The sequence below is a fragment of the Herpailurus yagouaroundi genome, unplaced genomic scaffold, assembly GCF_014898765.1.
Source record: "Herpailurus yagouaroundi ecotype Mexico unplaced genomic scaffold, PumYag 161, whole genome shotgun sequence".
NCBI classification, from domain to species: domain Eukaryota; kingdom Metazoa; phylum Chordata; class Mammalia; order Carnivora; family Felidae; genus Herpailurus; species Herpailurus yagouaroundi.
The window spans coordinates 990662-1017293 of record NW_024412402.1 but is presented as its reverse complement, the minus strand read 5'-3'; the positions used below and the strand labels follow the sequence as shown (position 1 = coordinate 1017293).

The window sequence follows — 26632 nt, the reverse complement described above, 5'->3', positions numbered from 1 at the left end:
TGTGTGTGTGTGTGTGTGTGTGTGTATCTCAGTATCACTTTTTCCACTCACCTTTTCTACTGCTTGACAGAGCAGACTAGAAAAAAGAAGATTCCCTCTAACTCAGTCAGGATAAGAATAACTAATATAAGAAATATCCTTAGGCCGTTCCAAGAAGTCCTCTTAAAATTTTTTTTAATGTTTATTTATTTTTGAGAGTGGGGCGAGGGGTAGAGAGAGAGGGAGACACAGAATCCGAAGCAGGCTCCAGGTTCTGAGCTGTCAGCACAGAGCCCGACGCGGGGCTCAAACTTGTGAACTTGTGAACCACGACATCATGACCTGAGCTGAAGTCAGACACTCAACTGACGGAGCCACCCAGGCACCCCTAAGAAGTCCTCTTTAAAAACTTTAGAGCAATATGACGATGAAAGGGAAGTTGTTAAAAAATCTTTATATGCTTGGCAAAGTGACACTGGCTAGAAATTTCTACCCTCTCTCTGAGCAAAGCACTTTTCTTCAAGTGAAGACTTTACTGTGGTGTTCTATGTACTCACAACATCATCTCTACGTTTCCTTTTCTAGCCCTTGCTGTGAAAGCTAAACACGGGGTCGAGGTGCCAGAACAGGTGGTCATCACTGCAGCGTCAGGAGAGGAGATTCCAACACCCACCGGCCACATACCTGGAGCTCTGCTAAAAGGCAAGCATCAGGATGAGACATTCTCTCACTAGGTGGCCGCCCTCTTTGAGAACAGCAGTACTCCTGGCAAGACTCTTACTAAGTGGTTTTCGACCATGGGTAGTTTCGTGTCTCTCCCTGAAGCCAAAATGGACAACGAAGGGATGTGAGGGAGGACACAAGACAAGAACAGTCCGAGGACTCACTACCCAAAATACAGAAGAGGAGTGGGAAAGCCCCCAAAAGTGCCGAAGAACGAGCTTTACCTACTTTGCAATTTTGCCTAATGCCAGCCCAGGGCCCCTAGGTATCGGGCGTATAATATTTAGTTTACTTCAGGATGTATAACCACCTTCATGTACCAACAGGAACACTGAGGTTGTGGCCACATCTACCACATCAACGGAGTTATTAAGAAAAAAGAAATTAAGACAATGACAGGTTTTTCTAATTACTAGCTTGTTTCTTGACTGTGCTGACTACAGAGTCACTCGAAATGGTCTGAATGTCCCGAGGGGACAAGGCAAGCAATCTCTGCAGGATAAAAATATGTCTGGCTACCTGTGGCATCTTTTCACATTCCGTGACGCTTGTCAGAAAAGACGCTGGCTCGTTCTGACATACCATTTTACCTGGAAACACCACAGAATCCTTTTGGGGATGATTGGTCACTTCCTTCTGTGAATTTCTCTTTTCCAAAAAGTAGACCTTCACAGATACATTTGTGTTGTATGACTTGTCATACATACCTAGTATATTTGCATTTGTGTATATGTATTTGTGTATATGTGTATTATGTGTATACGTATCTTAAAATGTGGCTGTGGGGAAGCTGATTCACGGGTAGTCAATGCGTAGCAAACGAGATGGTCAAGTAGCCCGTGAGATTATTTTCTTCCGTGAGTCTCAGTAAGAGGCTCAGACACTAAGAGAACTGGGAGCTGGCAGAGTTGGAGAAGAAAACGAACCAGAGTGAAAACCCACAAACTCTTGCTTTTGGAGCTTCCATACTTCCAGGCACCTGTCTATTCCATGAGCCTTCGTCATTCAGGAGATCTGGATCATTTATAATTTATCCCAAGTATCTAAACTAATTTGGCTAGATTTCTGTTACAACACAAATAATTAAAAAAAAATTTTTTTAATGTTTATTTATTTTTGAGAGAGAGAGGGAGAAAGAGACAGAGTGAGAGTGAGGGAGGGGCAGAGAGAGAGAGAGAGGGAGTCACAGAATCCGAAGCAGGCTCCAGACTCTGAGCTGTCAGCACAGAACCTGACATGTGGGTTGAACCCACAAACTGTGAGATCATGACCTGAGCTGAGGTCGAACATTTAATCGACAGAGCCACCCAGGCGCCCCTACGGCACAAATAATTTGAACCAGGACATTATTTTATCTGATTACTCAGTACAAATAGAGCCTTGCTTGTATCGTGTCTAAAACCTGGAACGACAGGAGACTGCAGTGATTGTGGAGCTTAACTGTGGACAATTTCTGCTCTGTTATGTGTGCAGTTGTGAACGCAGCAATCCAGGATTGGAAAATCTTTTTCTGTTAAAGACTATGAACTGTCGTAAAGAGGGTAGGAATCAAACACAAAACAAAACAAAACAATTTAGTTTAGGCACTTAATGAGTTCTCTTGGGGCATCTGGGTGGCTCAGTCGGTTAAGCCTCTGACTCTTGATATCGGCTCAGGTCATGATCTCACGGTTTGTGAGATGGTTCCCGCCTTGTGCTCTGCGTCCACAGCGTGGAGCCTACTTGGGATTGTCTCCCACCCTCTCCCTCTCTCTGCATCTCTCCTCTCCCTCTCAAGAATAAATAAACATTAAAAAAAAGTTTCTAAAAAATTCTTTTAAGGAGAAATAGACATTGCTTTTAAAATTAAAAATAGAGAACATAAATTAAGCCACTTTTACACCTTAACTTTGTATCAATGTTTTGAAGGGGTAGCAGGGAACACAGACAGGTCGGAGCCAGAGGGACAGCTGAGGGGAGAGAAGCCAGAAAGAAATAGGAGAGGAAGCGACACACAAAAAGGAAGGAGAGAAAAAGAGGGAGGACAGGAGGAAATGAAGAGGGACAGATCCAGGAAAGGGGCAACGGAAAAACAAAGCTCAGCTGAGGGAGAGGAAGGACACGTGAGGAAGACAGAGACACACAGTAGGAGGGTTGCTAGAGAAGAGATGACAAGACAGACAGAGGGGTAGGGAGAGGTCCAGAATGTTCAGCTTGTTAGGCAGAGGCCATCCTCAGGTTCTGGGGGCCCAGTGGAGCGGGGCGGGGTGGGGGGCAGCATCCCTTCCCTGGCACTTACTACTTACAGCCCTTTGTCAACGAGCTCGTTAATGAACCCCTGAGGTCTCCCACTGCTCCAAACCTCAACAGTTTAGGGATTCCGCCTAAAGAATGTGACTGTGCTTGGGGCGCCTGGCTGGCTCAGTCGGTTAAGCATCTGACTCTTGATTTTGGCTCAGATCATGATCTCAGGGTTTGTAAGGTCGAGCCCCACATCCGGGCTCTGTGCTGACAGTGTGGAGCCTGCTTGGGATTCTCTCTCCTTCTCTCTCTGCCCCTGTCCCACACACTCTCTCTCAGAATAATAAATAAATATTAAAAAAAAAAAAAAAAAGGAATGTGACTGCACCAACTCACCAAGGGACCTTCCCTCAGGTTGTACTCGTTAGAACACAAGTTATCATACATTTTCATATTTTTTTATTTTTTATTTTTGAGAGAGAGAGAGCGTACGCACAAGTGGGAGAGAGAGGCGCGGGGGAGAGAGATTCTTAAGCAGGTTCCACGCTCAGTGCAGAGTCCAACGTGGGGCTCAATCCCACAACCCTGGGATCATGACCTGAGCCGAAATCAAGAGTCTGACACTCGGCCAACTAGGCGACCCAGGCACCTGGATTTTTACCTTCTAAAAAGAGCCTGTCAAATACATTTGAGACATGCTGGTTTAATCAAGGTTAAACGGGCTTCCTTGTTACAGTACTTCTGAGAGCCTTTGATATGAATTTCTAAGAGAGTTCTACATGGAATGCAGGGATTCCCAACCTTACCTGGTCACAGAATTCATTTTTCAAGAGAATCACAAAGGTAACTGTTCTCGCAGAACACACTTCGAGAAGCATGGCACCAAGAGGATGCTATTCTCTTTACATCTGAGCTTTGCAATCACTGGCTGTAACTATAACACCCCGAAGATCAGACAACAAGGAATAAAAGGCAAAATCTGGTTTGAAGCCCTGAGGTTTCCTAGCCCTACAGCCAACACTGCTATTTCTTTATCTCACTTTATCTTTATTTATTTTTTTAAACATTTATTTATTATTGAGAGACAGAGAGACACAGAGCATGAGGAGGGGAGGGGCACAGAGAGGGGGAGACACAGAATCTGAAGCAGGCTCCAGGCTCCGAGCTGTTAGCACAGAGCCTGATGTGGGGCTCGAACTCAACGATCTGTGAGATCATGACCTGAGCCGAAGTCGGTTGCCCAACCGACTGAGCCACCCAGGCGCCCCTCACTTTATCTTTATATTGCTTTAAGTGATTTTTATGGGAAGTTCAAAATTTAGAACCTTATATTTGATGCCCTCTAATATTTATCCTGAGTCACACTGTGCTGAACAATATTCTTGCTTCTTTTCCTGTGAAACTTCGTCCACTATGATGATTCAAAATTCAAAGTGGTGGGGTGCCTGGGTGGCTCAGGTCATGATCTCATGGTTCGTGAGCTTGAGCCCCATGTTGGGGCTTCACATGGACAGGCAGAGCCTGCTGGAGATTCTCTCTCTGCCCTCCCCTGCCTGCTCTCTGTCTCTCTCTCACAATAAATAAATAAACTTAAATTAAAAAAAAAAAATCAAAGCGGCAATTGCTAGTTTCCCTGCAAAGCCCACCATGCTAGGTCCACATTCCCTTCTTCATGGGCACACGGTAGCTCATCTACCTGTGGCCTTTTAACTCCTTCCTCCTCAGTGAACTTAGAGCTGAAGGGATCCGTACCACATTGGTCTCACTTGCTTAAGAGGAACATTGCTTGCTCTATTTCCAAAGGAACATTCTCCATTTCCATTCCCCTGTGCGGGAACACAGTGTTCATGAAGAAGATGATGATGTCTCAGTGGTGGCAGAAAAGTAAGAAGGTACCAGAATGATGGCTTAGAGCAGAGTCACTCCACCAACACGGACCACTTACCTTGATGAAACTGTCACACAAAGAGAAATAAACTTTTATCTTTAATGAAGGCACCGTAATTCTGACTTGCCTTAATGCAGGAATTTGACATTTATCCTCACTAACACAGTGTTAATAATAACAAAAACATTTGAGTGTTATAATTTACGGTATGCTCACATAGACATTATTTTTGTAAACCTTTTTCACTTTGATTTTGTTTCTTCTTTTTGAAAGTAATTATTGTCTTCTAGCATGTGTTAATCTGAACATTGAAAGTTAAGGCTTAATATTTGTCAATTACATCTCAGTAAAGCTGGGGTGGGGGAGAAAATGAAGATTAGGTAGGGTCATAGTTATTGCCTCACTATTTTGTTCTGTTTTTTTAATGCTTTCAAACTATACTCTGAGTTGTCTAAAGTAGGTTCCTTTCCGCTCGTTTATATACAATCAACAATAAACCCTCAGATAGAAAATTCCCTATGAATTCCTAATGATATGACTAATACCTTCATGAACTATAGTAACTTTCTATGAAATAAAATGTATCTATTACTCAAAAAAGTATCTATTTTCTTCTGAAAAGACACAGAGTGGTTTAACAATGATTGTTTCAAATGCAATTTTATGTTGAAATATTCTGCTAAACTACAGAAAGGCAGTATTGGAAGGTAGCTATTGAAATATGTATGTATTTATGAATACGTCTTTGGTAAAGAGCCAGACAAAATAAAGCATGACTCATTGTCAGTAAACATTCCCTAAATGTCCTTGTATTATTATGGGAGAGGTACTGTCTGGTTTTAATAATGTATATAAAACAAATTGCTATTTACATCTGCTCAAAGGCATTAAAAAACAATGATCTACTTAGCAGAAAGGACTTTAAAGTCTAGCAAATTAATTATCCTTACTTTGTTGTCAATAAGGTGAGGAATTACTTCTTAGGAAATAATTAGATACAATAAGCCTTCACTAATGTTTCTTGTAGTTGCAACTCACTAGTTTCTAGAAGTTTAACGTATAAAGAGTATGTTTTTATTACATGCATTTTAGAGGGTAGAGCAAGAGTTATTAGTAAATGCCTTTTTTGGGGGGGAGGACCACATTATATCTTAAATTTCATCTCTGATTGAGGTCACAGGTGATGGAATCTGTAAACCATCTTACAATGGTGAAAGAGGAAGGAATCTTAGAGATCATAATAAGCCCATTTTACAGATGAGGCATCCGAAGTTTGAAACCCTATGTAACTGAAAGAGGCTTCTTGAGAAGGAAAACCAAGTTTCCTCACGGACTTCTAGGGATCGGACAACTCGAACCTTGAACAGTAACCTTTACTGAAGGGCTGGCCTTCCCATGTTTCCACTCCACGCATGGGAGTTCCCGGATCGTGTGTGTGGATCGTGTGGATCAGTGTGTAGCCGGGAATGGAAGCCAGCACTTTACAAGCTGGAACATCCCCACAGAAGTATGCTGATCTCATTGGGAAGTGCTGGGGGCTGGGACGCCATGTTTGGGAAGCCCCCTCCTGGAGGACTGCATTTCACAAGCGGAGGGCTTGCTGAAGGTTGCAAAATGCTTGCTTAAGCGAGTTGTAGGTGACAATGCAATCTTAAAAAAAAAAAAAAAAAAAAAACCACAACACCACCGTAAATCAGTTTTCTTCCTTCCCTCTAAAACAAAACAACCAACCCCCCCCCCCCCAAAAGTGTCCTCCAGTCCCAGAAATTTAAATACGCTTTATTACGTAGTTCGGTCCTAAACACACAGGAAATGCAGGCAGATTACATCTAGTTCTTAGTGACATAACACGACCGTCTTGGCAAACTCTCGTGTGGGATCCCTCCTCCTCTACTGAGAACGCACGTTCTGATGTAGCACCACCCTGGAACGTTAAGCGCCCACGCCAAATAACAGAAAAGCGAAAGTTCGTGACAAAACCTCAGGGTGTCTGTCTCCTCTCCACCAAACCACCGCAGATGACAAACTTCGAAACACAACTCAACCCTCACCAAACAGCACCAGGAGCCCTCGGCTGTGCCTGCGGCCCCGAGGTGGCCCCGAGCAGCTCCCGGAGACGCGTTCCCACGGGTCACAGGGCCCAGAATTTCTGAGGACCATTACAGCATCCCCCTCCCTCTCCGAACGAGGCCCGGTGAGCTCATGCAGCAGGCTGGGGGTGGGGGACCCACCACCAACGTGGGAGCCCCACTCCGCAGTTCTCCCGGGCCGCGTGCAGGGGGAGCAGAAGGGGAGCTCGGGGTGGAGGGGGGGCGGGGGCAGGTGGCAGGGTCGGGGTGTGCGCAGCGAGGGGCGCCGAGTTTGGGGAGCAGGCAGCAGGGTGGTGTTGGGGGGGGCGAAGAGTTGGGCAGGGGCAGACAGATCGCGGAGCCAGAGGGGGTCCGCGAGGTGGGGGGGGGGGGGCCCGACCCGGCTCAGGCGGGAAAGGGGGCGCAGGAAATGGGCGCCAAAGGGAGAAGTGAGAAATTGCGGAGGAGGAAGTCGTCCCTGGAAGAGGAGGGGCAAAGGGGAAGCGAGAAGGGAGTGTTTGCACTTTGGAGAGCGCAGGGCCGGAGCCTCCTCCGAGCCGGGAGGGGGCGGCCGACGCGCCGAGGTCCCCGGGTTGGAGGGGTGGGGACGGCGGTCCCGGCGGCCCTACCTGAAGCGCTCCTGCCCCGCCGTGTCCCACAGCTGCAGCTTGATCCTCTTGCCCGGCTCGATCTCCAGCAGGCGGGAGAAGAAGTCCACGCCGACCGTGGGGTCGCAGGCGGGCGAGCGCAGCCCCGGGAAGCGGCCCTGCGTGAAGCGGTGCAGGAGGCACGACTTGCCCACCGTCGAGTCCCCGATCACGATGAGGCGGAACTGGTAGATCCAGATGGTCTCCATGGCTCACGTGCCCCCGCGGGCCGCCCCGCCCGCCTGCCCTCCAGCTGCCGGGCAAGTTTGGCGGCGGGAACTGTCCCTTCAGCACCGCCCGGGCGCCCGCCCGCCGGCTTCCAGCATATTCCTGCGACTGCAGCCGCCGCCTGGTCCCCGCCCTCTCTGGAGGGAGGGGCGGGGCCCGGCCGGCCGAGGGGCGGGGCCTCGGGCCAGGGGGCGGGGCGCGCGGGAGGGGGCGCCGGGCTAACTGCGCGCGAGTCCCGTCCCCGCCCTCGGTAAATCTCTTTCCCTGAAAGCTCACTGGGCGCCGCCGGGAAGGTGGGTGTGGCGAGAGGACGTGACGGCAGCGGCAGCCAATGAAAGGGAAGCAAGGACTCCCCTCCGCGAGGGTCAGCCAATGAAAAGTGAGAATCGTTTTCTTACGGTCGTGGGGGCGGGCTTGTCAGAGCCAGAGTGGGCTTCTGCGAATGGGTCACTTCTGGGGCGCCTTTCTTCCCACGAAGGCCCTGCCCCTTCCCACGCCCCTGAAGGTGCCCGCCGACGGCGTCCTGCAGTCTAGCCTTGCTCAGCGCCGCCTCCCGCGCGTGCTAAGGCGAAGGAGTTCAGAACAGAATGGAAAAAAATTTGCAGAGCAAGGTCTGGATGCTTCTAGCAAGGGCTTTGGCCATTGCTCCTGCCGCCGCCGTGTATCTTCTTCCAGTACCACGAAGAGTGAGAAAAAGACCAGGTATCCTTTACATCCTCTCTGGGGACTTGCAGCCCCGAGAGATACAGAAGGGACCAAAAAAAAAAAAAAAAAAAAGTGAGATTTTTGAGATGCTCATAAAAGGTCCCATTCTCCTGACTCCGTTCTGTAAATCGGAAAAATCCTACTTGGCGGAGTCACTCCGGGATCCAGATAAACCAAGCACACCTGAATTCTGATGAGATCTTACTACTTCTTCACGCCTTTCTTAAAATTGAATAATAGTGCATTCAAGGTTCTATCTTTTTAAGTGTATTTTTGCTAAAATAGAGTTTTCAATAAGTCCACCTTTTTTTCATGCCCGCATCCAAACTTACACTATTGTTATTCATTCTCCCTTTCTTGTTTTGGAGACAAAGTATCGCTTTCAATATCTCATTTAATTCCCTGTCACCCAGGGGATTTTGGACTCCCTCCCCCCCCCCCCCACAGTTGATCTTTTTGTCATGCTGTTTATACCTCATGCCTCCTTGTCTCCAATTGTTTCTATTCCTCAGTGTATACAAACATGCTCAAGTAGTCACAGTCCTAAAGCCAAACAAAACATCTACTATATGCTTCTCCTTTAGATTTTTGCCTTCTCCATTATTCTCCTTTTCAAACATTAGGAAAGAACTACCTATACTCATTTCCTACCCACCAGTGAGTCTTCAGCAGCCTTCTCCATACCTAATATACCTGTGAAATCATTTTTTTTAAAGATTTTATTCTTAAGTAATCTCTACACCAATGTGCGGCTCAAATTGCAACCTGTAGGTCAAGAGTCACATGCTCCCCTGACTGAGTCAACTGGATGCCCCTCTGAAATTGCTTTTGATAGGTTGCCAGGGATTTTCTGACTATCAAATCCTCTACCCTCTCCTCATCATCTGTCTTTAGGTATCATTCTTCTTGACCTCCCTGTAGCTGTTATGGACTATAATCTGTTGTAAAAGCTGATTGGCTGACCCAGCTCTTTTCCATAGTTCTCTTCTAGTCTTCCTCCAGGTAGGAATGGCCCGGTGACAACAGAGATCTGAGCAATGAGACTTAAGTAGGGCTTTTGGTAAACCTTTTGCTTTTCCAACAAGGGACTGACACCCATACTGCCCTTCACTCTTTCTCTTTTGCTTTTCCTTCCTACCTGGAAGATTAAACAACCATCTTGTGACCAGAGAGATGAAGGTTAGATGCTAAAGATGTTAGTGGAAGAGAGAGGAAGAGCATGAGTCCTCCGTGGAGTTGTTGATCTCTTGTGCCAGCTCTGGACATCTTGTTTGAGACAGACCAATTAATCCCTGTTTAAGCCACCAATGGTTGGATTTTCTATAAATTCAATCTAGATACTTTTGTTTCTTGGTTTCTACATAAGCATTCTTTCCTAATCTGTATTTTTTAACCTTATTCACTGACTTCTCTTTCTGTCATTCATTTCTTAAATATTGAAGTTCCTAAGAGACCCACTTTTCCTCTCTTTACCCTCTCCTTCCTTTTTCTATCACTTTGAACTACCTCTGGTGACCTTATCAACTCCGGTGACTTCAGTTACTCCCATACCCAAATCACATGTCCTTTCCTTAACCGCTACTCTGTCTTGAGACCCACATTTCCAGAATACCTCTGTCCTTAAGTGTTGGATACACATTTCAGATTCAACACATCTGTGTTGGTTAGGATTCTTTGAAACAAACTCCAGTCAGGGTGATATAAAAAGATAAATGCACTTATCCTAAAGATACAGAGGTATTTTTATACAATCCACAAGCAGGAATGTAGATGGTGTCATAAAGGGATTGGAACTAGGAAAGAGAAAGCTGTAAGGAACACAGGCAGCATGTGTGTCTGCCTCTCTCATATTTACTTCCTTCTAACATCTGCTTAATTCTTACCTGTCTGTGAACCAGCTCTGTCTCCTCCTTAGTCCATTTGGAAGACTATGGTTGCTGCAAGTTCCATGTTAGATATCTAGACACATCCAGAGACCAATTTCCATTTTTCTCCAGAGACAATCCAGTTGGCCCAGTTTGGAACGGGTGTTTATATCAAAGAGAGAAGGCCAGTGAGACAGGAAGATGTCACAAGCCAATCCCTTTGGATGGGGTATATGGCATATTAGCAGTTCTGGAAGAAGGATTGGTCAGTGGCTTCCCTTTGTGTCAAAAATATAGCCTCTATAGTGTCCAAAAGTGAATGTAGATTTCTTGTCATGTTTCCTTTTCCTGTATTTTACAGGTTAGTGTATTTAGTGTCTGTTCTAGCTCCCTGGACAAGTGAGAGCTTGTGCCCCTGAATCTAGGGCCTAGGGGTTTGTGTTTGTGTAAGGAAGAGATGGAATTGGTCTAAAGGCAGCAGAATGTAGAGCTAAGGATAATCTAATACGTAGCATCCTGGACAAAACTAAAATGGAAAGCAAGATAGGCAGCTCAAGTGAAGCATCTTAAAGAAACTAGGTAGATGGAGCAGAACATAGCTACAAGCCAACAGGATGGAAACGGGAAACCAGCCCAAAGAAAGGCTTCAATGAGAGGTCAGAAGCATAGCTTAATTAGACACCGTTAGCCAGAAGAAAAGGCATGGGACTTTTTATAAGGTCCCCAGCCTCAGGAGAGATCTAACAAGGATCTAAGGTAAGGTAGTTTAGACACAACATTCAGGTGATTAAGATAGAATGAAAACTTCATCCATGCCAGACTCCCTTCTCTCCTTTGGCATACTCAGCCAATCATTAAACCTTGTTATGTTTACATCAGTGGTATCTTTCAGATTTATGACCTTTTCTGAACTCCCCGCCGTCACTGTCTTTGTTGAGTCTCTTATCATTTCGGACTGTACTGCTCAGGAACAGTAGGCATTGGTTTCCTAGGCATTGGTTTCCTAGGTCTGTTGTAACGAAGTACCACTAACAGAATGGCTTAAAGTAACATTGTCTCATAGTTCTGGGGGCTACAAGTACAAGGTGTTGCCTGGTTTCTTCCTTCTTTGGGCTGTGAGGGAGAATCTGTTCCAGGCCTCTTGCCTCGCTCCTAGTGCTTTGCTGGCAATCTTTGGCATTCTTTGGCATGTAGGTGTCCCATTCCAATCCTCCGTTGTAACATGACATTTTTCCTGTATCTCTTCACATAGCCTTCCCTCTGTGTATGTGTGTGTCTGTGTGCAGATTTACCCCTTTTTATGAGGACACCAGTCACAGTGGATTAGGGCCCACCATAATGACTTCATTTTAACTTGATCATGGGCCAAGACTGTTTCCAAATAAGGCACGTTCTGAAGTCCTGGAGGTTAGGACTTCTTTGTGTCTCTTTTGAGGGATATAATTCAGTCCATGACAGACTCCCATTTAGTTCTGCATTGCATCTAGAATTATGGCATTGGACACTTTTGATGACTCATTCACCCTAGGATGAAGTCTGAATACCTGATTGTGTGATATACCTCCAATCATAATGTGGCATCTGTGATCTAGTCAGTGACTTCTCTACATGACAGGCTATTCATGCTACACTTTTTTCCCCCGTGCCATTGCGTCCTTTCATTATATCCCTTTCACCCTCCAACGGGTCAGCAAATTTCTATTTCTCTTTCAAGGCCCAGAACAAATATTATCTCTGCTTTGTAATCTTTCTAAACCATTTATATCCCCAAGGAGAACTTATTTTTCACTCTCTGTGTTTCTACAACAGTTAAGCAAAGAGTACTCTGTACTTCTGTGATATCTCATATCTTCTATAATGTATTTCATTTTGAATTATGGCTATTGGTTTGACGGTCTGGTAGACTGTAAGTTCCTCAAGGCCAGATGCAATGATTAACTCATTGTTATTTCCCCAGCACACACACAGCTAGTGCATGGTGGTGCTCTATAAATGCTCACTGAGTGGAAATGAACTGTTAAGCAAAATTCTCTATGTCCCTGAACTTCTATATATATGCAGTCTGCACATAACCTGATGAGCTTCATAATGAACTAAAATTGATTAAGTTTATGATTAGTACTATGATTAGTATAGATTAATATTATATATTAATATACTATATAGATATAACATAGATTAATAATTATTCAAAGGCAAACTTTAGTATCTGCCTTTGAATAATCCATGAATAATTTTAAGTATATTTGGATTATGCATGCTGGTACAAATAATTTAATATTTTAATTAGAAATGTTGTATTTATATTTCTGGAAGTTTAAGCTTAGAAAATAAGGCACATAGGGGCGCCTGGGTGGCTCAGTCGGTTGGGCGGCCGAATTCGGCTTGGGTCATGATCTCGCGGTCCGTGAGTTTGAGCCCCGCGTCGGGCTCTGTGCTGACCGCTCAGAGCCTGGAGCCTGTTTCGGATTCTGTGTCTCCCTCTGTCTCTGACCCCCCCCCCCCCCCCCCCGTTCATGCTCTGTCTCTCTCTCAAAAATAAATAAACGTTAAAAAAAAAAAAAAAAAAATAAAAAAGAAAAGGCACATAGGACAGATTAAAAAAAATTTTTTTAATGTTTATTTATTTTAGAGAGAGAGAGCACAAGCAGTGGAAGTGGAGAGAAGAGAGGGTAACAGAGGATCCAAAGCAGGCTTTGTGGTAACAGCAGAGAGCCCCATGTGGGGCTCCAACTCGCAAACCATGAGATCATGACCTGAACCAAAGTCGGATGCTCAACCAGCTGAGCTATAATTCCATGTATGAGCGAAACCATATGGTATTTGTCTTTCTCTGACTGCCTTACTTCACTTAGCATAATACTTTCTAGCTCCATCCATGTCATTGCAAATGGCAAGATTTCATTCTTTTTTTTATGGCTGAGTAATATTCCAGCGTGCGTATGTGTGCGTGTGTGTGTCTGTGTGAATGTCTATGTGTGTGTATCACATCTTCCTTATCCATTCATCAGTCAGTGGACCCTTGGGCTGAATCCATAGTTTGGCTATTGTTGATAATGCTGCTGTAAACATCAGGGTGCCTGTATCCCTTTGAATCAGTATTATTGTATCCTTTAGGTAAATACCTTGTAGTGCAATTGCTGAATCTTAGGGTAGTTCTATTTTTAACTTTTTGAGGAACCTCATGCTGTTTTCCACAGTGGCTCCACCAGTTTGCACTCCCACCGACAGTGCAAGCGCGTTCCCCTTTCTCCACATCCGCGCCAACATCTGTTCTTTCCTGTGTTGTTAGTCTCAGCCCTTCTGAAAGGTGTGAGGTGGTGTCTCATTGTGGTTCTGATTTGCATTTCGCCGACGATGAGTGATATTGAGCATCTTTTCATGGGTCTGTTAGCCATCTGTGTGTCTTCTTTGGACAGACATCTCGTTCTTGATTCCACTCTTTCTCATCTCTCCGTAAGTATCCCCTCAGCGAATTCTATAGGGTGTGTATTCAAAATAAGTCTAGATTCTAGTAATTTCTCAGCACTTCCACCTCTGCCGCCATGTTCCAAGTTGCCATCATCTGTAGTCTGGATTACTGGAATAGTGTCTAATTAGGTCTTGCCCTGCCATTACTATTGCTATTTTCAACCTGGAAGCTACCACCCTGCAAGATGTAAGTCAGATCTGGTCACTGCTATGCTCCAGAACTTCTAATGGGTTCTGATATCACTGCAGAAGTCAAATTCCTTGCCTTGGTCTCTCATTACCTCTTGGGCCTCATCTTCTCGTCTTCACCTTCCTCTTTAATACCTTCACAACATACTGGCTTCCTTTTTTTTTTTTTTTTTAGGATTTTATTTTTAAGTAATCTCTACACCTGGTGTGAGGTTCGGACTCACAACCCTGAGATCCAGAGTTGCATGCCCTACTGACTGAGCCAGCCAGGTGCCCCAGACTGGCTTCCTTGATGTTCCTCAAACAGGAGAGGCAGGCTGCCACCTCAGAGCCTTTGTACTTGCACTTCCCTCTGGAAGAGCTCTTTCCTTCTGTCTTTGCATAGCCTACTCTCTCACCTCATCCAAGCTCCACTCGAGTGTCTTCATTTGACTATATTTAAAACTGCCCCTCTACCCCCTTGTCTGCTTTATCTTTCTCCTTAGCACTTACTACCATATAACATAATATGCATTTTACTTATTCATTTCGTTTATTGTTTGCACCCCCCAAGAGAATGTAAGCTGCATCAAGACAAGGATTTGTGTTTTGGTCTGTTTTATTCACAGTGGTACTCCAGTGCCTACCACATCACCTGGATTATCACAGGCAGTAAACAAATATTTGTTGAATACATTTAAAGTTTCCGCAAGTTTCCCTCCAGAAGACAAAATCAGGGTAACTGAGAAGGGTTTTTTTTCCCCCCAAGATTTTATGTTTAGTAATCTGTACACCCAACATGGGCTTTGAACTTACAACCCCAAGATCAAGAGTTGCATGCTCTACCGGACTGAGCCAGCCAGGTTTCCCGATAAGGGATCTTTAAATTGAAAAGGTAGTGACATTTAATTTCAGATACGAAGACTGAAGACTTTGGATGGGAATTAAAGAAAAATGTTTCTGGGTATGGAGAATAGGGGAAGAGTTTTATCATTTAGAATTTTGTATTTGTAAATGGAGTGTTTTGTAATCTTTTCCTACCAATGATCGATTTTGATAATAAATTTGGTGTTGAAACTAGCTGTTCTCCAAGTGGTTCTACGGGGAGTCGTGAGATGGATGACTGAGGGCTCCATATGAAGTGATTAATATCCTCACTACCCTCAATACCTGATCCTCAAAATCAGGAGCTGATTACACTGGAACTAAAGTTCTCATTTGTACTGATTAGCTAGCCTCATTTAACCATCTTATAGGACCTTTTGAGACAAATAGAGTTTTCCAGTGTATGAATAATGTGGACTGAAATAATTGCATAAAATTAGAAGTCAGTTTGAAATGTGTATGCATGCCATTCTCAATACTCTAAAAAACTATGATCTCCACAATTCTTTTCTGAATAGGGTGGTTCATCCAAAGTGAATCAGAACTCAATTTACACTTTAAAAATATACTAATTTTCAGGATGCCTGGGTGGTTCAGTCGGTTGAGCATCTGACTCTTGATTTCAGCTTGGGTCATGATCCCAGGGTCATGGGATTGAGCCCCACATTGGGCTCTGTGCTGAGCATAGAGCCTGCTTGAGATTCTCTCTCTCCCCCTCTCTCTCTCTCTGCCTCTTGTGCGCACTCTCTCTTTGTCTCTAAACAAACAAACAAACAAACAAAAATTTTCTAACTTGTGTAGGCATTGTTTTTATTTTGTTATGTTTGCCCCACAAGAGGCATGTGGATGGTAGAATTTCCTCTGTATACCCCTCTGTACTTAGAAGATACAACTCTATAGCCATTGCATTGTGAAGGCTTGTGCCATTTCTCAGTTGGACCAATGTCCAATTCCACTCCCCATCTCCGATACAGTAAGCTTATATAAACATTCAGGAATTTAAACGACCTCAATAAACATGGGGAGGGAGAAAAAAGCCTGAATCGACAGAGTTTAAACCTGCAGTGGTTGGGGGGAAAAGTAACTGCATTAGGTCATTCAATAGAATGGAGACTCAGACGAAGCTGAATTGTAGGAAGATAAAGTTATAGTTCGTTTGCATGCTTGAAGCAGTAGGCTGAAAATACTTGCCCGCTAAAAGAGGAAGAACTGATCCAAATGATAGCTGGCATATAAGAGTGATTCAAATACGTGTGTACTCCAGGAAAGTATGCATATCCTTTCGGACACAACATGCATCTGAGTCTCAGGACTTTTGTGAGAAATACATATGTGAGTGGTGAATGAAAAATCTCCCAGAATGCGTAGCTGAATTTGTCACGTCGTCCCTCTGGAATGCCCATGGTGGACTTCTTATATCAGTTGGTTGTAGTCTTGTAATAGTGCCTGTCTGCCTCTCTTGCTTCAGAAGTCATTCAGGTTGACTAAATTCTGGTCAATTCCATTTTGTATATATCTTTCAAATCTGTCTATACTTTGTCTTTCCCAGTACTGTTGCCCTGATTTTGACACTTAACATCTCTTACCAGAATTGTCATAAACTCAATTCCTCTGGTTTTGTCCAACTCCCAAATATCTTCAAGAATCTTTTAATGATTAGAATAATCATATTACACCTAGCTAAAACTATTTCAAATATCCCATGTATATACATATACACAACACTTAAAGAATAAGGTCTAAACTTATTAGGATGGCATAAAAGATATGCTTTGGTACCATGGGGTTTTCCTTCATCTTCTATTTTCTGTTCGCTTTTACATTATTATGCTATATGTGGCTCCTGAAATGCCACGGTCTAGCTCAACACCATATACTTTGCATCTGTAGCATTAGCATTAGATTAGGCCGTGAGTGACAGAAACAACAAAGTAACAATGACTTACATATGAGGGAAATTTGTTTCTCCTTCGTGTAAGAGAAGCATGAAGTTGCACTGTCTAGGGTCAATAGGGCGGCTTTACAAAGGTAGGGACCCAGGCTCTACCAACAAAGAAGAAGCACAGCTCTTAAACCCAGAAGAGAAACTGAGTTCTTTTGACGTCGTTTGATCCCTAGCATCAAGCTGTAGCTAAAGCAAGTTATACCCTTGGATTTTTAAATTGCACATGTGCTTGTAACTTCAGGCCACGGTACCTAAGGTGAATAAGGAAGAAAATGAGGACGAGAAAACTTTGATAGACTGAGTCCGTGGGTAGGTGCTCTTTTTTTTTTTTTTTTTAATTTTTTTTTTAATGTTTAATTATTTTTGAGACAGAGAGAGACAGAGCATGAGTGGGAGAGGGTCAGAGAGAGAGGGAGACACAGAATCTGGAGCAGGCTCCAGGCTCTGAGCTGTCAGTTCAGAGCCTGACGCGGGGCTCGAACTCATGGACCATGAGATCATGACCTGAGCCGAAGTCGGACGCTTAACCGACTGAGCCACCCAGGCGCCCCATGGGTAGGTGCTCTTAATGAGGTGATGCATGTGGCAGTGCACTACTTGGGTACAGAACCTGGATGGGCAGCAGAGAGATTGAGGTATGAGATTTGTGAGTTAGGAAGTAAGCAGAACCGTTTCTGGTGATGATATTTATGATGCGACTCTGGAGAGTAGGTACCTCAGGTGGTATAGATGAAAACTGTCCATAAAGAGGAGGCAGTCAAGAAAGTGAGAGGCCGGTGAGTTTGATGGCTTCATATAAATGCCCCTTGGCGTAGGCCAACGACATCATGTCAGAGTTTAAGTTAGCAATAACAGGATTGTCGGAAGCTGAGGTCCACTTCTCTTCTGGTTCGGTCTTTCCTAGGGATAGATCTTAGTATGAGCTCGGGGAATAGCCCATTCAGTCATTCTTCCAGAAATATTATTTGTCTGACTTTGGATAAGTATTGTGAGTTCAAGGTCATTCTTAATACCAGGTATCTGGGGTGTAGTTCAAGGTAGAGTCATAAATATTAATAGTGATCTGGGCTGGGGATAGGATTGACAGCTTCTTTTGAAGGCAGAAAAGTCTGGAAGGGGGTGGAGTTAGGTCAATACTTTTGGGTATGGCCTAGATTCTCCTCAGGCAGCAGTTTGGAATTCATTCTAGCACAAAGATGCAAGGGTCTTTAGGACCCCAAAGTTCGATATAAGGAAGCATGACTTTAGGGACTTAACCTGGAAAATTTTTACATCAGATGAAACTACACGTCTGTCTCAACCATTCACAATAAAAATACATGTCAGCAACTCAATGAGTTGTAAAAGTTTATAATTGACAAGCAAGTTAAACATTGGTATCTGTCTTTCACGGGTAAGAATTTATTGTTAAAACAGTTGACTTTTTAGAAGCATTTCTTGTCTGAAAATAGAGAGCAGAGTAGTTATAATAGAAACATTTAAAAGTGATTCACATTTAAGATGGTTAGTTTTTTGTTTGTTTTGTCTCATGTCTAGGGACTTGTAATCTATTGGCTGAAGACCAGTATCATAAGGTACAAATTAAAAAACAGAGGGGCTGGAACATAGTTTATCTTTATTCCAGTCGAAATTGCTATCTGTTTTATCAAAAGGCCATTTCTACCAGTGAACAGGTTATTCACAAATGAAGAAATATAAATGGCCATTAAGCACTGAAAAAAATGCCCAACTTCACTAGTAATCAAAGAGATGAAAATTAAATCAATGATATGCAGTTTTTACCTATCAAATTGACAGTTTTGCTGAGGGTGACTAACCTGATGATCGATCACTTTAGTTTTCCCTTACCTCACTTTTCCCATCACTGGAAATTAAATGACTCAAACATTAGGGTATAAATCATCACAGTGCATTTCAAGATCATTAAAGAAAGCAGTGTTGTTGGAATCTCTAAACTGAGAATGTAGAAGCAAATTTTCCTCTAATTCCAGACCTAAAGCATTTAGAAAATTTTCTCTACACAAATGCTCAGAAATCAATATTATTGAGGCAGAGCAAAAAGAAAGAATTGGCTCTCTTCCAATTCTAAACCTTCTCAGATGCCATTTTTTCTCATTGGAAGTCCACCAAAGAGTGTTTGGGACCTATTCACCTGATCAGAGCCAAATGCTTGGGCTCTTCTTATTCCTTAAGAAAGGATGTAGCTTTTACTACATTTTCTGTCAGGCAGCATTTCATTAGAATAGGCAGCCTGAAATGTAGCCTGCATTCTTCAATTATGCTTCCACGGAGTTGCTGCAAAAGAGTGCCCATTTATTTTTGTTAAATACACAGAGACCTAGTGAATGTTATGTGTGTGTTTTTAAGATTTTATTTTTAAGTAATCTCTACACCCAGTGTAGGGCTCGAACTTATAGCCCTGAGATCAAGAGTCACACACTCCACTGACTGAGCCAGCTAGGTGGCTTGAGACCTAATGCAGTGTAAGAGTCATTGTTATGATCCTCCCTTAGTTAAATATATTGAACAGAATTTCCTTAGCATCCTAAAGATCTCAAGAAGAAAAGGAAAAAGGTTTTTCATTTCCTAAACCACCGTCTACGGTTCTCTTCAGATGATGGTGTCTGGCCAGTAGTTCTTTGACAGCTTGGATGGTCATGATTTCAGCCTTGTTTTCCAAGGCTTTCAGGGGGGGTCAATAGGGACTAAATATTATGTGGCCACCTGCTACCTGTGCCCCCAACTACATCCTGTCATACACACGTGCACACTTTTCTTCTTCATCTCCATCCATGACCACCAGCACTGGGCTCTGCTCTTCAAATACACTTCCCACCATCTCCACACATGCCATCGTTAGAGCTGGAAGAGACCTGAAAGGTTATCCAGTCTAGTGAAAGCCCATCGTCTTAAGTTTAATTTTTGTCAGAGTGTAACAATATATAGTGGCAGTTTCAGCTAAATCCCCTATGCAACAGAGAACAGCTTCCAAAGCATCTTCAGGCCAAGGTGCAAAAATTTCCAGAGACCCCCCCCCCCAAAACTCCTATAGCCCTATGTGGAGAGTGTAAAGTCACGGGTTGTGGGTGATGAGACATGAGTTTTGCAGAGAGCTGGTGATGTGCTGTGAGCTTCTCCTCCCCTCCCCAAGGATGCCTGCCTCACCTCCAGTCCAGGGAAAGAGCCTCAACAGGACCACTCACAGAGTTCAATATGTGCTCCCAGCAGTTGGGGAATGTGTGTGTGTGTGTGTGTGTGTGTGTGTGTGTGTGTGTGTGTGTGTGTTTAATTAATGCTTATTCATTTTTGAGAGACAGAGACAGAGTGTGAGTGAGGGAGGGGCAGAGAGAGAGGGAGACAGAATCCAAAGCAGGATCCAGGCTGTGAGCTGTCAGCACAGAGCCCGATGTGGGGCTCAACTCACAAGCCATGAGACTATGACCTGAGCCCAAGTCGGAAGCTTAACCGACTAAGCCACCCAGGCACCCCAGTTGGCGAATGTGTTTTAACTACACCTGAGAAATCTAAAGAGGGAGGGGCTGGAGGTTCAAAGCAGAGGTCGCGATGTGTTGGAACTAACTTGCACTTCTCTACTTTGTTGGGGGGAAGGATGAGTAAGTGTCTTCTGTGGACCACAAGGAATCGTGCCTGTGAGAAGCCAGCGTGGAAATGTCCCCGTGTCCCCTGCTGCGGGCGCACCACCGGATGCCTGCGGACTGCGGAAGGGGCAGCCAGCACTGGTCAGAAGACAGAGGCTTGCGCCCACGTCAAGGGACCCGCAGCCGAAAACTTTCTTGTGATGTGGGATTTGTGAAGACTGCACGAAGTCTGCCAAGCTGCCCAGGATTTAAAAAAAAAAAAAAAAAAAAAGCTGGTTTAAAATCTTCTCTGAGACCGGAGAGTGTGATGGCCACATCGCCACCACAGTGCCTGTTAGGTATGAATTCTTCTGCTTTCCTTTAATTTCTTTTCCATGTCCTCTGACCCTGGAACGGCCAAAACCCAGGGTTGGCAACATGAGGGAGGGGAAGCGCTAGGTGGGGTGGAGAGCGGTCGCTGCCTTCCTCCTCCTCCCCAAGAGCAGGCTTCTGGCTGCAACAGGCCAGAGTTGGGGGTCAGGGATTGGAGACTATCCTTGAATTGACTGTGTGTTGTGTGGCCTGAAGAGAATAAGCGGACATTTTATTATCTAAGGACACCCTGAAACTAACTGGTGTGACTTTTTACCTGGAGCTGGGAGACAAAGGGTGCCCCAGAGTGGCTGTAAGGGACCCAAGGGAGCAAAAAATCACCCGGGCCTCTCAGCCCTTGTATCGTGCAGCACCCTGTGCTGTGGCCTTCGCTACGCATCCCACCAAAGCCTACAGAAGGCACGCTTCACCGCACACAGGTGCTAATTCAAGTAACACGCTACTGGGTGTCATGGTCTATCAACATCTCACCTTCTGACTGTCACAGCTCCCCCACTCCTTCCCGAAAATCCAGGCCACACAATCCCAGACTCCTATCCTTGAATATTTATTGCGTACAATCCTTTCAGGTACAGATAGATAACAAAAACCAGCCGAGCTGTTTTAAGTAGAAAAGTATTTAGTGCAGGAATTCAGTGGTGGAAACTGTGGACAGGGCTGGAGGGCCGGGCTGTAGGTGGGGACGCCAGCGACGACTCCTAGAATAGCACTGGCTCCTGGAGCTGCCATGTCTGCTCTAATCAAGATGCTGGGGGAGGGAGGAGGAATCAGCGATTGACTCCAGGACCATCCCCTCCCAGCTTGGATACAGGGACCAGGGTGGCTGCCGCTAATCTGCTGGCTCCAGAGCCATTTTACATTCGATATATCCACAGCAGCAAAAAAAAGGTGCCATACGTGTTATATATTTTTTAAAAGTTTATTTATTTTTGAGAGAGACTGAGTGTGAGTGGGAGAGGGGCAGAGAGGGGGAGACCGTGAATCCGAAGCAGCCTCCAGGCTCCGAGCTGTCAGCACAGAGCCGGACTCGGGGCTCGAACTCACAAACTGTGAGATCATGACCCGAGCCGAAGTCGGACGCTCAACCGACCGAGCCACCCAGGCGCCCTAGATGCCATGCGTGTTACATACTCAGTGTCTCCTTGACTCAGTCCTGAATTCACGTGTCTGAACATGCATGTGATTGATGAAACTGAAGTCTTCCAGAGACATGGGTGAATGTGATTTTAGCTTTCCATCCACTACACAACCAGAGAGGCACATGAGATTAGGATCCTCAGTGAGCCAATCCACTGCACCTGCTCGACCATGGCTCTTTCTCACTTGATACACGTTTTGACTTGGTGGGTTACATGTGCCAGCAGCTTCCCAAAAAAGGATGCATAGCCAGGAATTTTTTGAGAAATTTCATGTCTCAAATGTCTTTATCTTCCTATTTACCTAACAGTTTGCCCTAGTGTTTAATGGTTGGAAATCATTTTCCATTAGAATTTTGAAGACACTTTAGGGGCGCCTGGGTGGCGCAGTCGGTTGGGCGTCCGACTTCAGCCAGGTCACGATCTCGCGGTCCGTGAGTTCGAGCCCCGCGTCGGGCTCTGGGCTGATGGCTCAGAGCCTGGAGCCTGTTTCCGATTCTGTGTCTCCCTCTCTCTCTGCCCCTTGCCCGTTCATGCTCTGTCTCTCTCTGTCCCAAAAATAAATAAACGTTGAAAAAAAAAATTTTAGAATTTTGAAGACACTTTGGTATTTTCTCCTGGGTTCCAGGGTTGTGGTTAAGAAGTCCATTGCGATCTTGATTCCTACATGTTTGTGTGGAAACGACTGGCTTTTTCCCCCTCTGATCCACTTTTCAGATCCTTTCTTTATGTGTGGTTTTATAAAATGTTACAGTGATGTGACTCTCCTTTGCTGTGGATTCCTTCATATGGATACTCTTGCTTTTCCATAACAGGATATTTTTGATATTTGTTTTCAATTCGAGAATTTCCTTCTCTTCATTCCTTGATTCTCTTCCTAAAATGCCTTCATCCTCTTCCCGAAATGCCTCAAAAGTTGGACGTATCTTCTGATTTGGGATATATCTTCTGATTTTCTTATTATCTCCCTTTCCCCATCTTTTTGTATCTTGGTTTCACTTCTTAGTAGATTCCCTCAACTTTATCTTTCAATCTTTCTGATGAGTTTAAAATTTTTCCTACCAGCCTTTAATTTCCAAAAAGTTTTTGTGGTTGTTGATGCTTTCTGATTATTTTCTTCTCATAGCATACTGTTCTTGTTTTGTAGATTCATCATTGTATTATCTCTCTGGTGATATTATTATCTTGAAAGCTTTATTTCAGTCCCAGGTTGGTCTTTTTTCTCTGACTTCATTTTATTCTGTTTAGTGGCTTGTTTTGGCTTCTGACTTTCCACACTAGGGTTCAGCTTCCTTAATTCTGCTAAGTCACCTACCGATTGTTCCATTCCTTTCATCTTCGGAAATTTGGTTGACACTCTTGTCTGCTGACTGCTGTCGACTTTCCTTCTCTTGTGTCCTTGTGGGTTTACGTCTTCCTTTTTTGTTTTGTTTTGTTTTGTTTTTAGTTCATCTGTTTACTATATCACTCCCTGGGGTTTTGGAAAGGACCAAAGATAAACATACACGTTCAATACACTATATTTTAAAATGACTTTCATTTGATGTGTGAGGCATGAAGATCCAGGGGAGTGAGGTGCTCTGCCCAAGGTCCAAACACTAGTTTGTGGCAAAGCTAAGCTAGTCCTTAGTTCTTCTGATTTAAATTTAAGGTTATTACCTATTTCTGTTCTACCATTCCTTCCCTCCTATCACTAGCACTTGCAACTCTCTGATACTCTTCCTGTATTATTCATTCATTCATTTATTCATTCATGTCCTTCCCCAACCCATCTTCCATACTGTCTATATGCAATTGCTAGAATCTTGCCCAGCACAGATTAAACACTCAACATTTAATTATTCAATTAATAATGACAAGGTGGGTGACCCATACCGTAGATTTCCTCTCACTTAGGATTATGCTTTTAAGGAAGACAAACTCTTCTCCAGGTGATGGTTGATGAGAGGATTTCAGACATGTTGACTTGGGGTTTGGGAAGATAATATCTAACCTTCTCTCTTAAAAGGCAGAAGACAAGGTGATTGGCAGCATGGAATTTGAAGACAGAGGTAGGTTTCAGTCTTGAGTTCAAATTCTACTACTACGTCACTTAAAACGTGCATAGCCTCTTCCTCCTTTTCAAAAGTCTCAGCACATAAGTAAATCTGAGTTTTAAATCCCCAGATCATTGTATTCTTTTAATTTCTTCTCTTCCCCCCCCCCCCCCCACTCGCCATAATTGTTCTCCTCTTTTGGAGTTCTATGGTATCTGTTTTTGAAGAAAGAGGAATTTCTTCCTTTGTTTGCATGGGTAAGTGCTAACCATATTTTATAGAACTTGTGTGAGTCTACTCCCCACCCCAGGCTAGAAAAATCATTTTTTATTGTCTTTTCCTAAATCTTCAGAGTAAGCTCACTATCGTGCTTAACAATGCTTTGGTTTTTTATTAATACTAGACATACATTCTGACCTTTAGTGCTTTTGGCTAAAGATCACAGGAAGATAGTATAGCAAGTAATTACATTTTACTTCTAGCCCTTATTTCTAATTGGTCCATTACTTCTTGGTAACTTAATAAAGCTAAGAATAAAAATCCTTTCAGATTACTGAAGAATTCTTTTGTAGGTCATATAGAAATTATTATTGTGTTAAGGCTTTATTCTGGGAAATACCAGACTATGGCAGAGCTCCCAACAGGTTTCCCAAAAGGTTACATAAAGAATCTGTCTCATTGGATTACTTTTGCCTTCCAAGTATTTGAGTATGTATAATCGTTCCTAAAACAATGAAGTAAGTGATATACTTTCCTTCTGCTATTGCAACTTGGATACACATGGAGGCAGTACAGTCTAATGGACAGATCCAAAGTTGACCGACCTGCTTTCACATCCGGGATCTGTTGTTGACCAGTAGTAGGATTATGCTCACTGGTGTGTGTTATTAAACCCATACCTTTGTATTTCCATACATAAAAGGTTGCTTTCTGAATTAACAAAAGAATATTGTACATTTGGAAGGGCTACATCAGTTTGATATCAGTGGGTAGTAACAAATCACTTCCGAGTGACAGACACAAATTTTTACTGTATATTCTCTATACATCTCCATCTGGATGTCTTAGAGGCATTCCGAACGCAAAAGTCCAACGTAAAATTCATTATTTCATTATTTCCCGTGTCAGACTTGCTCCTCTCCCTAGAGTCTTCAAGAGGAAAAAAAAAATCTTTTGTGCCTTGCAGTAGTCAGAAGCCAGAAGTTAGCCTCGAGTCCCGTTTCCCCTTTACAAGGAAGTCCTATCAGCACTCAACTTTGTAGACTCTACTTTCTAAATATGTTCACGCTCTGTTCCCTCCTTTCCATCCCTAGTTTAGGCTCCCTATTATCTTTGCCTGGACTATTACACTTGCCTCCTTACTAGCATTTCTGCCCTGTCCTATCCATCACGCACATTAATGTCTCAACAGTCAGGACATTCCTAAGCTTCCTGGTGTCACAAGGCTTCAGGAGGCATCGAGCTCTTGAAGGCATGTTCCTGCTGACCTTTCTGACCTTGCCTTTTACCACATCTTCATGTGCTCTCGGTGAGCCAGTCACACCTTGTGTTTGTGATTCTTCTTCCTTTTGCCTGCCACGTTCCGTTTCTTTGTCTACCAAACCTCTACTTTTTACGAAGCTGCCTTATTCATCTCAATGAAACTATTCCTGATCTCGTTACCCTCTCAGTGCTGTCTCTTGCCTTTTGCATCAAGAACCTCCTCCGTTCTACCTTCCATGGAAACCACTATTGAACCCTCTCTGGAGACTTGATGTATCTGTTTAAGGGCCCAGACTGTGGAATCAGCAAATCTGGGTTTGAATGTATTATCTATTAACTGTGTGACTTTGAGCAATTTGTATAACCTCTCTCGACCTCGGTTTCTTGTTCTATAAAGTGGGGATAATAAAAACATGGTAAGCACATAATGATAATAATAACAAGCATTATTATTATTGCTTCATTTTACTTTATTTTAATTGGTGATTTGTATGTCTGGTTTCCTGCATTGCCCACAAGCATCTGAAGTCAGAATGTCCTTAACTAATTATTAAGCAACATTAACTAAGCACTTCTTTTTTTTTTTTTTTTTTTTAACTAAGCACTTCTTATGTGCTTACATCCACTTACATATTTGTAGACAAACACTCCATCGGCCTTCATCTTGCATAAGTGAGCAATATGCATTTAATTTGAAAACATTCCAACATTTATCCCTCTTGATCTGTCACAATTTCTCTTGGCATAATTCATGAAAAAGAGTTTTGGTTGGTATCATTCTTGCTTTTTCATTATTCTTTAGTGAAATTTCTGTATCTTATTATTTGCCTGAGTAACATAGAGAGATAAACTTCCAAAATAATAATCATCGTCATCACTCCTGTTACATATGTCTGTTTCTTGCACTGACATCCATTAAATGTTTTGGCTTCCACAAAAGGTTGCCCTCTAAGTGAGGGCATTTGCTAGGTTGGTTCTGTTTTTTTCTACCTGCATTCTCTTCCTCAGGATATTTAGTTTCATTTCCTTGTCCAGCTGCCACTGCTAAGGCAGAGTTCCAGATCTCTCGTTCTAACAGTCTTTTCCATTTTTAAAAAATTTTTTTTTTACTTTTGAGTAGTTTGTGATCAGTCTTTTATTTTTTACTTTTTTGATGTTTATTTTCATTTATTTAAAATTTTTTTTAATGTTTATTTATTTTTGAGACAGAGAGA

General features: G+C 43.5%; 1 protein-coding gene across 1 annotated transcript in view; it reads right to left on the bottom strand.

The window, feature by feature from the left end:
• The window catches only part of RAB39A (RAB39A, member RAS oncogene family), a 31934-nt gene extending 24051 nt beyond the window's left edge, over positions 1-7883 (bottom strand). Inside the window, exon 1 of the mRNA XM_040482883.1 lies at positions 7509-7883. Within this exon, the coding sequence (XP_040338817.1) occupies positions 7509-7735 (227 nt within the window). The 5' untranslated portion in view covers positions 7736-7883. The remainder of the gene's footprint in view (positions 1-7508) is intronic.
• Between the last annotated feature and the right edge of the window lie 18749 nt (positions 7884-26632).